General features: G+C 39.6%; 1 protein-coding gene across 13 annotated transcripts in view; it reads left to right on the forward strand.

Moving 5' to 3' along the window:
• Supt20h (SPT20 homolog, SAGA complex component) overlaps window positions 1-13410 on the forward strand; it is a 34995-nt gene that overhangs the window by 20726 nt on the left and 859 nt on the right. For 6 of the 13 annotated variants that reach the window (XM_028763479.1, XM_028763480.1, XM_028763478.1 and 3 more), the window contains 9 exons: window positions 563-671; window positions 1022-1121; window positions 1409-1564; window positions 3230-3536; window positions 4103-4260; window positions 6485-6540; window positions 8794-8922; window positions 11532-11637; window positions 13071-13174. In XM_028763479.1, the coding sequence (XP_028619312.1) occupies window positions 563-671; window positions 1022-1121; window positions 1409-1564; window positions 3230-3536; window positions 4103-4260; window positions 6485-6540; window positions 8794-8922; window positions 11532-11637; window positions 13071-13174 (1225 nt within the window). Of the gene's footprint in view, window positions 1-562; window positions 672-1021; window positions 1122-1408; window positions 1565-2520; window positions 2886-3229; window positions 3537-4102; window positions 4261-6484; window positions 6541-8793; window positions 8923-11531; window positions 11638-13070; window positions 13175-13410 lie in introns of those variants that run through there. The other 7 variants (XM_028763487.1, XM_028763488.1, XM_028763484.1 and 4 more) reach the window with 5 other exon arrangements.

Genomic DNA, 13410 nt, shown 5'->3' on the forward strand with positions numbered 1-13410 from the left:
TATATTAGAAATAAGATCTTAAAAGTATAACTTTAGATGCATTCATCTATCATGGTTAGCAGAGAAGATTTAAACATTACTTTGTCATTGGAAAGATTAGAGTATGCTTCTTTTTATGACATTCATTTAGGGTGTGTGCTTGCATTGTCCCTCAAAGTTGGGTGGCATGTGAGAATTAGTTCTCCTTCCTCCACTGGGAGTATACATACATAGGTTGTCAGGCTTGGAGGCCAGCACCTTTATCCATCTTCACAGCACGAGTACACTTTTTAAGACGGATTTCCTCATGTGGCTTAATCTAGTCTTGGTCTCCTGACCAGGCTGTCTGCCTTTCTGCTGTAGAACAATCACCTTGTGCTATGTGGCTGATGAGAATTCACTGTGAGGCTCTAGGTTTGTCTTGGCACTTGTGGTTGGCAGTTAGGGGCACTTGTCACTTTGTGATTTTTCTGTTAAATCCGGTGGGACTTCTTTTCCTATAATAGCATTACTTATTTCCTGTATTGATTTGTGTTTAAGACAAATTTGGCCAATCCTTACCTATTTTTTCCTAATATTTCAGGGTAGTTAATCAGTACCAGGAGTTGGTCCAGAATGAAGCCAAATGCCCAGTGAAGATGTCACACAGCTCTAGTGGTTCAGCCAGTCTCAATCCAGGGGAGGATGTGGAAGTACGTTCCCAGGGTTCCTGCCTTGTACCCATTGTTTGTCGAGGAGTCTCAGAGACAGAAAGGCACAGCGGTTGTAATCTTGCTTTCACTTTTAGCTTTTTATTATTCTGCTTCATGTTTAAAGCTTTCTGAAGTCCTCAACGATAGATACAGGGTGTTATGTCTGTTAAAGGCTGGTTGAGAAGGCTGGCAGGGCTTCCTTCACTCTCTGCCCTTCCCTGGGACTCACCTCACTGGGGATGCTGCAGTCTGTGGGTGTCTGATTCTGAGCACAGTTAGGAATCTCATGTAGGAATTATAATGATATTAATTTAATCTTAACAGTTGTGTTTAATGTCACTCCTCAACAGCCGGAGAACTCGTCCATTCAGTCTTCAGTTTTGGGAAAAGGAGTAAAACATCGACCCCCACCCATCAAACTTCCCTCAAGCTCAGGAAATAATTCCTCAGGTATTAGCAAAATCCTCGTCTCTGTGATCTAATAGTCATCACTTTCTTAAAATGTTACTCAAGTTTTACTGTCACAACTCACAGAATTGTGACTTATGAATAGGGAAAAGGCTTTTATGTTTTTCTGTGTATTCATGAATGTATGCCTATGTGTATAACCTTGCTCCTGGAGGTAGCCGATTTGAGTGGGTGGTGGGATCAGAGCTCTGGTCTGAATGATTGCTTAAGTGCTCTTGTATTTACGGCACCATCTCTCCAGCCCTAGGGAATAATTTGTATTCTTCTAGGTAACTATTTCACAGCACAGCAGGCCAGCAGCTTCCTTAAATCTCCAACTCCTCCTCCTTCATCTAAGCCGAGCCTGTCTCGGAAGTCATCTGTGGATCTCAGTCAAGTTAGCATGCTGTCTCCTGCTGCCCTGTCACCTGCCAGCTCATCCCAGAGTGAGTCATGATTTAAACTCTTGCTCAAATTCTCCTAAGGTTTTGCATTGGTGTTTCTTGAGGCAGGTTTAATTCAATCTGTGAATAGTGAAATCTGAATGTACTGTGTACCCAAAATGTATAAGTCGCATGAAACTCCAAGTAGACTTCTTGTCGGCTGTATGTATTTCGTGTTTACTGTAATTGTATTTGCGTTTCTGTATCTGTGTATGCACTTTGTGTATACCTTTCTTTTAGACTTGTTGCCTAAGCATCTTAAAAAATTACCTGGCAATAAGATTGCAAAATATTACTTACAGTGTACTAGGATCTTTTTTTCTTACTATATAAACTGTGGCTAATACTAAAAAGAAAATGTGAGAATGAATTATTGAAGGTACTATCTTTATCTTTGTATATGTAAGACGCCAGCTGGTTCCAAGGTTATATGCAATAAATGGAAAAGTAGTATTTGAGCGCATGCCTACACTTCTGTAAGCGGTCATTAAATATGATAATCTGAACATAGGGAAGTAGAATTCTCACTTCTGGATTCCCTCTTTTAATAACAAGTAGAGATATAGGAATGTTAGGTTAAATTTGGGATAATTTCTTCAAATGAATATTTGAATACATTAGGTACTAATTTGGGGGGATTCCAGTTTTTTAGCTTTTTTCTTTTTTTTTCTTTTTTCTTTTTCCTTTTTTGCTTGGTGGCTAGTGTGTGCTGTCAGTGTACTGCACAGTGCTAAGATGGTCCTAGATATTAACATCTGCATCCCGATAGCTCAAAAGGTGTAATTTTTCTGCCTTCTTGTTTTGCACAAAGAAAAATAAATAAATTTTCTGAACGTCTTCTTCACACTTCTCATGTTGTGGGTATGGATTGTGGTGATCTGCTGCACACAGTTGTTGTGTTAGGTCAGGGTGGAGTGACGGCTTCTGGACATTCACATCTCTCTCCTTTCTTTCTGCAGGACATGAAAGCTAAAAAGGAAACACCTCAAGAGCTTTTGCTTTACTTTTTTGGTTTCATTTTTTTAAATTTTTTTAAGTTGATAAAACTGTGCATACTTCATTCACAACAGATTTTCTATACATTCTACATTTAAACAGAAGTACACAGTTACTGTTAAAGATGCAGTATTATCTATAAAGTACCTGCTTTATTCTTTGTAAATTTCTTTGTCAGGGTGAACTTGATATGTTGGGAATTAAACATGATATCTAAGTGCCGTAACTGATAGCCTTGCGTAGCTTACTAAACATGTGGCAGTTTATCTCTGACAGTTAAACTCAAATAAGCAGTATTTAAAAAAAAAAAAAAAAAGTCTTGAATCAGTGAAATCGCAAATAACAAAAAATTAACTTAAATTCGTTCTCAACTTTGTAGGCAAAAGACAGCATGTAGGAGAGTAACTTTTTATTGGGTGTTGTGGTAGAGTGTAAGTGTTATTTCCACTGTGAACTGTGATCCAGAGTGGGGTTTTTAGGTGATATACTGCATCCTTAATTGTAATTGAGTGTAGCAACACTCGTGGATCGTGCAGAGTTAACACTTGCAGTTAACTGCTTTTAAAAACTTGGAACAAATTTATCAGTGCTAAGTAAGATTCCATTAACCTTATTTTAAAAGGACCAGCCATTTATAACAAACTAGCAATTTTTATTTTTCTCAATGAGCAGGATCTGGAACTCCTAAGCCATCTACTCCTACACCAACCCCTTCATCGGCCCCACACCCTCCTGATGCTCAGAACTCAGCTCCTAGTACCCCTTCAGCCACCCCATCTCCCCAAGATTCAGGCTTCACCCCTCAGCCCACTTTGTTAACTCAGTTTGCTCAGCAGCAAAGGGCTCTGAGCCAGGCAATGCCTGTGACAACCATTCCTCTTTCTACCATGGTAACATCTATAACAACAGGAAGCACGGTCTCCCCGGTCATGGCAGACTCTGCTGGGCTTACCTCCATCAGTGTAGTGAGCTCTGCTGGGTAAGTTGACAATGTTAAAGACAGTTTTATTTGTGAGATGAAAACAAATTGCATATTATACTGAGAGATAGTTTTTGATATGGTCAGGAGCTACTTACAAATCTGTTACCTGTACAAAGATGTATTTCCCAGTTGGCCAGCTTTTGTCATTTGCCTGTTACTGTCTTTGAATCACTTGGGCAGGACTTTGCTTCTCTGTATTCTGAAGTAGCTAAGTGTTCAATACCTAAGCCAACTTTGTCACACTTAAGCATTTAGATAAAACTTGGCCTAGAAAATGAAAATTTTAAAAAATGATTGTATTTATTTTGGGGTATATACACCACAGTGTATGTAAGAGGTTGGTCGGAGGGTGACTTACATGTTTTGGGTTTCTTTTCCTTCCACCTTCTGCAGTTTCAGGCTTAGTGGCAAGTGCCTGCTGAGCCATCTCACCTGCCCTAGGAGTTACCTGTTAATTCAGAAGTGATGGAACTTGTTTTTATAGATTTCTGTTGTTGTTTTTTAATCTGAAGAATTGTGAGACTGGTATTTGCTTGTGTAACAATCTGTCCCTTACTCTGCAGTGGAGCCCAGGCTCTGAAGAGTGGCTCAAACTCCATGCTGGGCTGTGACACTGGGGCCATAACTCCTGCAGGAAAAAGCCTGTGCAGCGGCCTTCTGCCATCAGGAGGTCTCTTAGCAAATGCATTGCCCAGTGCCATGCAGGCAACTCCTCAAGCAGGTTAGAATAAAGTCCATGTGAAAGAAAGGCTTTCTTTATCTTGTTGTCTGGTTTTTTGATGTATTCTTAAAGACAGGGTCTCATGTAGCTCCCCCTTGCTCTGTGCTGAAGGTGACCTCCTGTTCCCACTCCACTGAGATGACTAGTGTGTGTCCCCATACCCAGCCATAAAAATCATTACTTAAGGACATTGCTAAAAGCATTAAGTGTTACTTTTCATAAAGTTTTATTTCTTAGATGCTTGAAAAACCTTTTGTAGTTATGGTATCAGATAACCACCTAGCAAACAGCTTCTAGGAAGAAACTTGCTAAACTATAAGTCTACGCACATTCTATCTTCTGCTTTAGAACAATAAGTGATGAAATTAGTTTTAGTTACCTTATTCTTGTCTATGTAGTAATACTCCAGAGAAAACAATACAAATATATAGTCTACTGGAAGCAATATAGCATGGCAGCTAAAAGCATAGATTCTTATTTCTGTAATCTTTGCAAGTTGCTTTTTTCTATCATTTTCCCCCAGAAATGAGGTAGTGATAGTTATAATAACTTGTCTCATGGGAGAATGGATATAGGTCAGTGAAATATTTACACTGTAGCTGGGCCAAAAGGTATATTCAGTGTTGCTATTTTTTGTAGTAGTAGCAGGTCTTGGGTAGTTATTAACATGTGGCTAAAATCAGAGGGAACAGGAGTGCCCGTTATGCCTACAATAATGATTGTGTTGTAATACCTGGGACCAGTTCCTTTTCTTAACTTCAGGTATGAAAAACCTAGAAAGTATAATGTAAAATGTTATTTTCTAATTCTAGTTGTGCTTATTTTAATGAGAAGGAGAAATTAAAATCACATCTTGAATTTTAGATGCTTAGGTTTACATGAAAGGAGCCTCATACCAGGTTTACGTGGCTCCAGAGCTGTTCTTAGAGAAGCCACTTAATCTACCCAGCCCGTCTCCTCTGCATGACTGTGTGGTCCTTAGGAGAAAGGGGAGTCTGCCTGTGCCTTGTTTGGCTGGAAAGCCACATACAGAGGTCATGTTCCTTTGTAAGCTCTGCTACAGTGAGACACTATGTGGATGCTGGGACCTGAAACACAGTTGTACAGCAGTGGAATCTCAAACCATTTCTCCCCAGGGACTCGTTCCTAAATGGGACACACCTGAGGCTTTCTCAGTTTCTTGCCTTTGATGACATCACATATAAATTTTTCTACATCTCTTTCTGTAAATAACATCTAACAGAAGTCTATGTATGTTACATATATTTCTGTTTATGAGATTTCCCACTTCTTCCTCCCAAATCTTGTGATTACAGACACAAGCCACTTTACTAGATAAGTTCTAATCTGTATTCAGACTGATGTAGACAAAAATTTCACATTTTTTTTCTTTTGAAGAGGCCTGATAGGGACTTTTGAGACAGGGTCTGTTTTTATAGCTTTGGCTGTTTAGAGGTTCAAGGCTGGCCTTGAACTCAGAGATCCACTTCCTCTGCCTCCTGAGCACTAGGGTGAAAGGCATGCACCACCACAGTGGCTAATTTATACATACTTTGAGATCAAGGTCAACAAACTGTAGCTGTCCAGCCTGCCAATAATGGTGTTTTCCATCTGTATGTGTGAGTATAGGTGGCTCAAGGTCATAGTCAGGCCAGCCTCCAGGTGTCTCCTCAGTCCCTCACCAAGTGGCTCCCAGGGCTGCACTCAGGCCACTCAGGTGGCAAATGCTATTACCTGCTGTTTTGTTTCTCTTTAAATTCAGAATTAATAGACCATTATATCCTAAGATTGGTTTTTACCTTAACACACACACACAAAAGGGTGTGTTCTTTTAACATTTTGGTAATTGGTATTTTGTATGCAAAGTTTAGCATTTTTATATGTAGCTGAGGAAAGTAAACAAATGACAATTAATGTGCTTGCACAGTGTGGTAGTTTTGTTTCCATCATGGTATATACATAATCCTAGGTGACTTTTTTCAATAGTAAGAGAAGTGAAGAAGTCTTTAAAATGTTGAATATAGTTTATATGTAATGCCTCACATCTTTTAATACAATGTCAATATTGACAATTAGTAAAATGGTTCTTCTGTACAAGTGTTTTAAAATTATGTGTAAATTAGTCATTTGGAGAAAGGACAGTAATGTATTTTTACACACTGAAGTATAAATTTTCATTTGTAATACTTTCAGTTCCGTTATAACCATTAGTTTTATTTAACAGGTATCCCATTTGGTTTAAAAAATACTTCAAGTCTCAGGCCTTTAAATCTACTCCAGGTAAACATGAAACAATACTTTTGATTGAAATTTTTATATTTTGATTTTTAAAAAACAATGTATATCTATACATGTCAGCTTTTAAAGTTTATCTGGAATCTTCTAAGGTTATATGTAGTGCTACCTTTATGTGGTTATGTGTAAAATAATAATAATAAAGGGTGTTCTATAGATGAAGCTTTCATTGTCTTTACTTCCTGACTAGTCAAGAGCTAGCTGCCCCAAGGGAGTTCCTGGGAAGGCACCTGCCTGTAAAAGTGGCAGCAGGAACACTGGGAGACATGTGTCTTGCCTCACCATGTGTTTTTGTGCTTGAGGGCTTCAAAATGTGGGAATGCATTATTGTCTCAAAGGATAATTATGCTTTCTTAATACAGTAACAGATAACTACATATCATTCTGTAAATGTTTGTTGGGTCTAATATATACCTGATGATGAGGCCTTCCCTTTTTTACATTACTATGTCACCGTACCTATAAAGCAACAGAAAATGAGCCTGCTTTCCATGGGTAAGGCCTTAGGTTGAAGGCCTAGCAGTGCACGAGAGAAAGGAGAAGTAAACAGAATATGCTGGGTCCCATCTAGCTCTTTACTTGCTGGGCCCTCCATCTGCTCCTAGTTACTTATCCAATTACCCTGTCTTGTTCCACATCCCCTTCTTTATATGTAATTCTTTTTAGTTAGCATGTAAAATAATGGGCCTCATTATGACATTTTAACATGTGTTATTTTCCATTCATCCCTCTTCCAAACCTGCTCCTTTCATGCTGGTCCTCTTTCTTCCTTCATGTAGTGCCCCCCTCTACTTTGAGCATGTGCTCGACTATCTAAAATGTGAACTCTACATACTCTTAGATGTTTGCTAGTTCTTTTGCACTGTCAACTTGCTTTACCCTCTTCTCCAAGGTCCTTTAAGCTAGTAATTTGGAAAATGGATAGTTGTCTACAGAGAACTTAAAGGTAGCTCTGAAGATAAAGATCTAATGATAATGCAGAGCTGTGGGTTACTGAGAAATAGCAATACCCAGCAGATGAGCTAGCCTCATATGCAGTCATAACTGATTGGGAAGTCTCCTGTGAACTAAAATTATTTCTGTACCTGGTATAAATAACCTGTGAGTACCTGCAGACCAATTGCATAGCCATCACTGATAATGTGCACACAGCTAGAGATAGCATTGCTTTAATTAGAAATACTATCCTTCGTGTTGTGTTAACATGTGCCTTAAGAAATCTTTTATGACAGAGATAAAAAGAAATGAGGACAAAGCTACCTTGTCTACTAGTGAAGAAATCCTCAGCCTGGACTATGTCAGATTTAGTAGGTTTAGTTTTCTTAACCAAAGGATTGCTGTTTTTAAAGTTAACTTGGATTCGAAATAAGCAATTTAGTCTCCACAGTAAAGGCTCTTTCTTACCAACCCTAGAATTTCTTTTTTTTTGTTTGTTTGTTTGTTTGTTTTTTTGTTTTGTTTTTCGAGACAGGGTTTCTCCGTGTAGTTCTGGCTGTCCTGGAACTCACTCTGTAGACCAGGCTGGCCTCGAACTCAGAAATCCGCCTGCCTCTGCCTCCCAAGTGCTGGGATTAAAGGCATGCGCCACCACCGCCCGGCAACCCTAGAATTTCTTGTCCTGTTACATTAAATGGTAATTTTAGGGCTGTTGGCAAGACTAGAACAAATCTGGGGCCTTGGTTGTCTTACACACATTTCTGAATCATACCCTTTTACCTTTTAAGACAGGGATAGCTTGTGAAGTTCAGACTGGCTTTGAACTCTCCCTTCTCTTGCCTCAGCCTGCCAAGTGCTAGGCATACTAGCACCCCAGTGTGTCCTTATGTCCTGTTAGTTTATTCAGTTCATAGCACATGCAGTGAGCTTTTGTGCTGATCCATAAGAAGTGACAACTGTTTAATAAGCTGTAAATTCGGATAGCTATTAACTTGAATCAGGAAGATTTGTGTTTGAAAATATACACCAAAAGCAATAAGACTTAATAATAATTTTTGGCTGTAGTCTGATGAAGGGCAGGCAACTTGTTTTGTTTTGCTTCTGTGTGGAGGTGCTAGAGGCTGACCCAGCAGCTGCTGAATTCCATCTCCACGCCTTCTCTTGCTATGTCTTCATCTGTTTCTTCAGAGCCTAAAAGAGTGCCTGACTCCAAGTAAACTATCCATGAATGTTTAAGGAAATTTAAATACTTCACATGAAAACAATGGAAAGGCAGCTAATTCTTGTTTAAATTCTGAATAGCTTCCTGGTGGTTCACTCAGTTTTAACACCCAGCAGCAGCCGCAGCCGCAGCCGCAGCCACAGCTTTCTCACTTTATACAACCACCTCAGCAGCCTGCAGCTTCAGGCTCCCAACAGCTAGAGGAGCAGGTATGGGGTTCTTTTAGCCTGTGTGTGTGTGTGTGTGTGTGTGTGTGTGTGTGTGTGTGTGTGTGTTTCTGGGGTGTGTTTTCACCACAGAACTTAGGACTTTTCATATTTCTGCTGCTTCAATTTGTTGGAAGAAATAGTTCCAGAGTTGTTTCTCTTTATCAGCATCAGTTGCTGCCAGTTATTCTAATCACAGCTGTCTTGAATGGAGGTGTCCATCTTGCCAAGTGTGACACAGCCAGTGAATGGCAATGGCAGGTGACCCCACCTCACAGTGTCTTTTCTGACCAGCCTATTATCTCCTGTTTGTAGACATGTATTGCTGGAGTAATAGATCCGTCTGTGTTGCTGGGAAGTGTTGGGCAGTGGGAACAGACAACAGCAGATACTGTATAGTGCCAGTCAGGATGTAGTTAAATAGGAGCAGCAGTAAATTGAAGTCTGGAGAGAAAAGGAGAAGTGTGCCTGGGCCTTGAATATGCTGTAGAATCATTAGGGAAATTTAGCATACCTATTCCTGGGTCCCACCTTGAGTGTCTCAACTGATTGATCTGACCAGACAACTGAAAACTACCCAGACACCCTCTTGCCTAGCACTCCTTCAGCTCTTCAGTGGATGACACTCACACTCATCCTCTAGTAGGTTTCTCAGAGAAAACATATTGAGAACTTATCCTATATACTTAGCACACTAAGGGGTTTGCTTCACTTTTTAAAAACAATTGTTTCTTATTTTCTCTCTGTCCGTGTATGGATGCTAGTGTATGTGAGGTCAGAGGACTGGTGGGAAGAAGTTCTGCCCTTCTTCCACTCTTGGGATCTGGGGTCAACCTTGGGGACAAGTGACTTCACTGGATGGAAGTTTACTGTTGGAGCTATTTGTTGCTACTGTTGTTTTTGAGGCAAGCTCTTATTCTGTATTGCAACATAGCTTGGAACTCAGCAGTCATTCTGCCCCAGCACCTAGGTGCGAACCTGCCCAGTTTGCCTACTTAAGTTCACATTTTAGTAGTATTGAGTACATTCACATTATTGCAAAAAGAATTTTTTATCTTGCAAAATCGAAACTTTTTGTTTTGTTTGTTTATTTGTTATACAGAGTTTTGTCTGTATAACAGCCCTGGCTGTCTTGAACTCACTCTGTAGACTAGGCTGGCTTCAAACTCAGAGAGATCCACTGCCTCTGCCTCCCTAGTTCTGGCAAGGCATGTGCCACCACCCAGCTAAACTGAAACTGTATAAAAAGCTGATCCCTTCCTCAGCTCCAACACTGGCAGCCACCATAGTGCATGCTATGTTTCTGATCTTAACCATCCTGAGTGCATCATTCAGGGAGGTGGGTTCTTAGTCCATATGTCCTTTTGTGTTTCTTACTGTGACACCAGATCATTCATTTGGGTATGTGAATAGAACTTGGTGGGACTCAAAGTTCTTTTACTTCCTGAGACACCATACTGTTGTCCACTGTCCTGCTGCATTGTTCTGCATTCTCACCAGCAATGTGGACCAGGGAACAAACTGTCCAGATCCTCACTGATGGCCTGCTAACTTCTGCTGTTGGGATTTTGTTATTTGTTTGTTTTGCTCAGTTTCTTGTGGTAGGGATCAGACTCAAGTTGGCATGCACTCTACCACTGTACTTCCTGTTTCAGCCAGGTTTTTTTTTGGTTGTTGTTGTTTTGGTTTTTTGTTTTTTTGTTTTTTTTGCATAGCTGCTGTCCAAGTGAGTACAAGGTGGGTCTCCCTGGCTGATAGAGAGGGACAACTTTTCTGCATTTCTTTGTTTCTGTATCTTTGAAAAAACAGTATGTCCAAATCTTTGGCCCATTTTTTAAAATAAGGTTGTTTATTTCTGTGTTGTTCAGTTGAAGACATATATAATACTTCATCTGAGAATTCCCAATAATTCCTCCCACTTTGGGTTACTTTCTGGCTCTGGTCATGGTCTATGCAGTTTTGATACATTCTGTACTGTACATGTTTACTCTCCTGGTGTACTTCTGGTTTCATATTGAAAAGAATTGCTAAGTCAAACTAACAAACCCTTTCTCCTTTATTTTCCTCTTAAGAGTTCTATGGTTTTGTCTTTCTTATAATTTATTAAGATGCTTTCTCTCTTTGACTTTCTATGATCTTGAGAGTGCTGACAAGAGTCTATCTTGTTAAAATACTATTTTTATGTATATGAGTGTTTTGCTTGCATGTATATATACCATGTACTTGCATGATCCATGTGCAGGCCATAAGAGGAGGTTGGGTCTCCTAGAACTGGAGTTACACATGGTGTGAGTCTCCATGTGGGTACTAGAAGTGCTGAGCTATCTCTCCAGCCTGAATGATTTTAACTCTTATAATCCTGTTTCTTTAGTTGTTTTGCTGAAGGCCCTGAAATTAAGTTTATCTTTGAGTTGTTTTAACCTATCTTTAGAGAGAGTGTGTGTGTGTTTTGTTTGCTTTGCAACAGATCCTTACTATGTAGCCCAGGGTAGCTGCATACTCCTGCATTAGATCCAAGCAGGATCTTCTTTATTCTTCCTCGTACATGACTGGCTCAGAAAAAGTTTCGTCCATTTTGCACAGGTCATTTGCTTTTTTTTCTTTCTCCTCAGAGTTCTGAACAAGGGTTAGCTGCTCAAGAACAGGCCTTAACCGCTCAGCAAGCTGCTGTCATTAATCTTACTGGAGTAGGAGGCTTTACCCAGTCACAGGCAGCCGGTAGGTAACATCCTGACTTCCTATTGAGATCTCATTGTGTAAATTATTTACCTTTCCCACCTTGCAAGCAGTTATCAGAAGAAAAAAAAAACTGAAGTATTTAATCTGTGAAATATTTAACAGTTGGCCAAGAGTTTTTTCTTTAATAATTTGGCAGTTGATTTTAAGAGCTCAGACTCACATGCCTGTTTTCTTTACAATGGTTAGTTAGCTGGCAAACTTTTACATATTTTTCTGAACTTCTAGAAAGCTGTCAAAGCAGTTTTCAGGGCTTGTACTATAAGTTGTTAATTCTGTTCTCTTAATTACCTGAGACTACATTTTCCTAGATTGCATAATTTTTCTCACTTTGTAGTTACATGATTTAAATCTTCATAATTAGCAAAACCTCTGTGAGCTGCTTGTTTATAAAAATGAAACTAACTTGAATGCTTCCACTTAATAAATCAAAAACAATATTGTATTCAATTGAATTCATATTTGAATAAGCCACATGATAGAATTCTATAAAAAAAAGTTAACAAAGCTATAATGAGATGTGAGAATCAGTCAGTGAATTGTCCCTGTGTTCTGACTGTGCCTTAGATGTCTATAACTTGGCTTCCAAATTTACATGTCCTTTAGTAAGAGTTATCAACATCTGTGTTTTGAAAATAATTCTTACTAGAGTTGTAATTTAGAACTAGTGAACTTCCAAATGCAGATGTGTAAGTAATGTACACATCTTAGAATTTTAGAGGAATTCAGTTAGAATTCTTCTAAAATTGCTATAGTATGATTTGTGAAAAGAATTATAGACAGATCATGAAATTGTGTGTGGTTTCAGAAAAACTGAGTCACATCGGCCAGGTCTTCAGCCTGTTGCCTGCATTGAGGATGTGGACTGGTTGGGATGGCCCTGTCAGCTGCCCATTCCAGTTTAGCCCTGCAGTCTCACTGGAAGTTGTATTTTTTAAAAAAAACCTTACCACTTTATGCCATATAAGGGTGGCTTCTGGACCAAGTCCAGTATCTAGTTCCATGGTAATGAAAGAGGATGCTGTGGAGGGAGCAGGGTGTAGCTAAGGTGCTAGAGTACTTCAGCACTGCAGAGTGCTGGATACAACTGAGGAGAGAGAATCAGGAATTCATGGTCAACCTCTTCTACATAATGAGTTTGAGGCCAGCCTGGGATAAGACTGTCAACAACAAAAATAGACATAGATGAGGGAATACAGTACCTTAGCTTGTGAACTCCCTTCCCTCTGTATGGCTAGAATGTCCTGGAATCAATGGTACCTTTAATTAATTAGTAGACTAGATTTATTCTGAAATCTTTTCAGATTTGATACTTAAGGTTAATTATACTGCTTCTGGTTTTCTGTGTTGTCCTTTTCTAGCTTTGGTTGCCTTCAAGCTTTTTGACTGGCCTGCTTTCCCTTCTCCCTCTGTAGTGTTGTCTCAGCTTGGCTCTGCCGACAACAGACCTGAGCAAAGCCTTCCTCAGCAGAGACTCCAGCTCTCCTCTGCCTTTCAGCAGCAGCAGCAGCAGCTCCAAGTAATCCAGCAGCTTCACTCTGGTTAACTAAGACACTGAGCTCCAAAAGTACTGTACACTGCCTTTCTGTAGGGGTACTTTCCTGTTTGTTAAGACTGAAGCAATTGGTCAGTAACTTAAGTCAATTTTACTTAGATGTCTGACATGTTAAATGCCAGTCAGTTGGAGCACTGAGTGTATTTTATAACAATTATATTTTAAATCCCTTTTTAAGGTCTTGGGTGGCACATTCTACG

Source organism: Grammomys surdaster, unplaced genomic scaffold, assembly GCF_004785775.1.
Source record: "Grammomys surdaster isolate TR1022 unplaced genomic scaffold, NIH_TR_1.0 139, whole genome shotgun sequence".
Classification (NCBI taxonomy): domain Eukaryota; kingdom Metazoa; phylum Chordata; class Mammalia; order Rodentia; family Muridae; genus Grammomys; species Grammomys surdaster.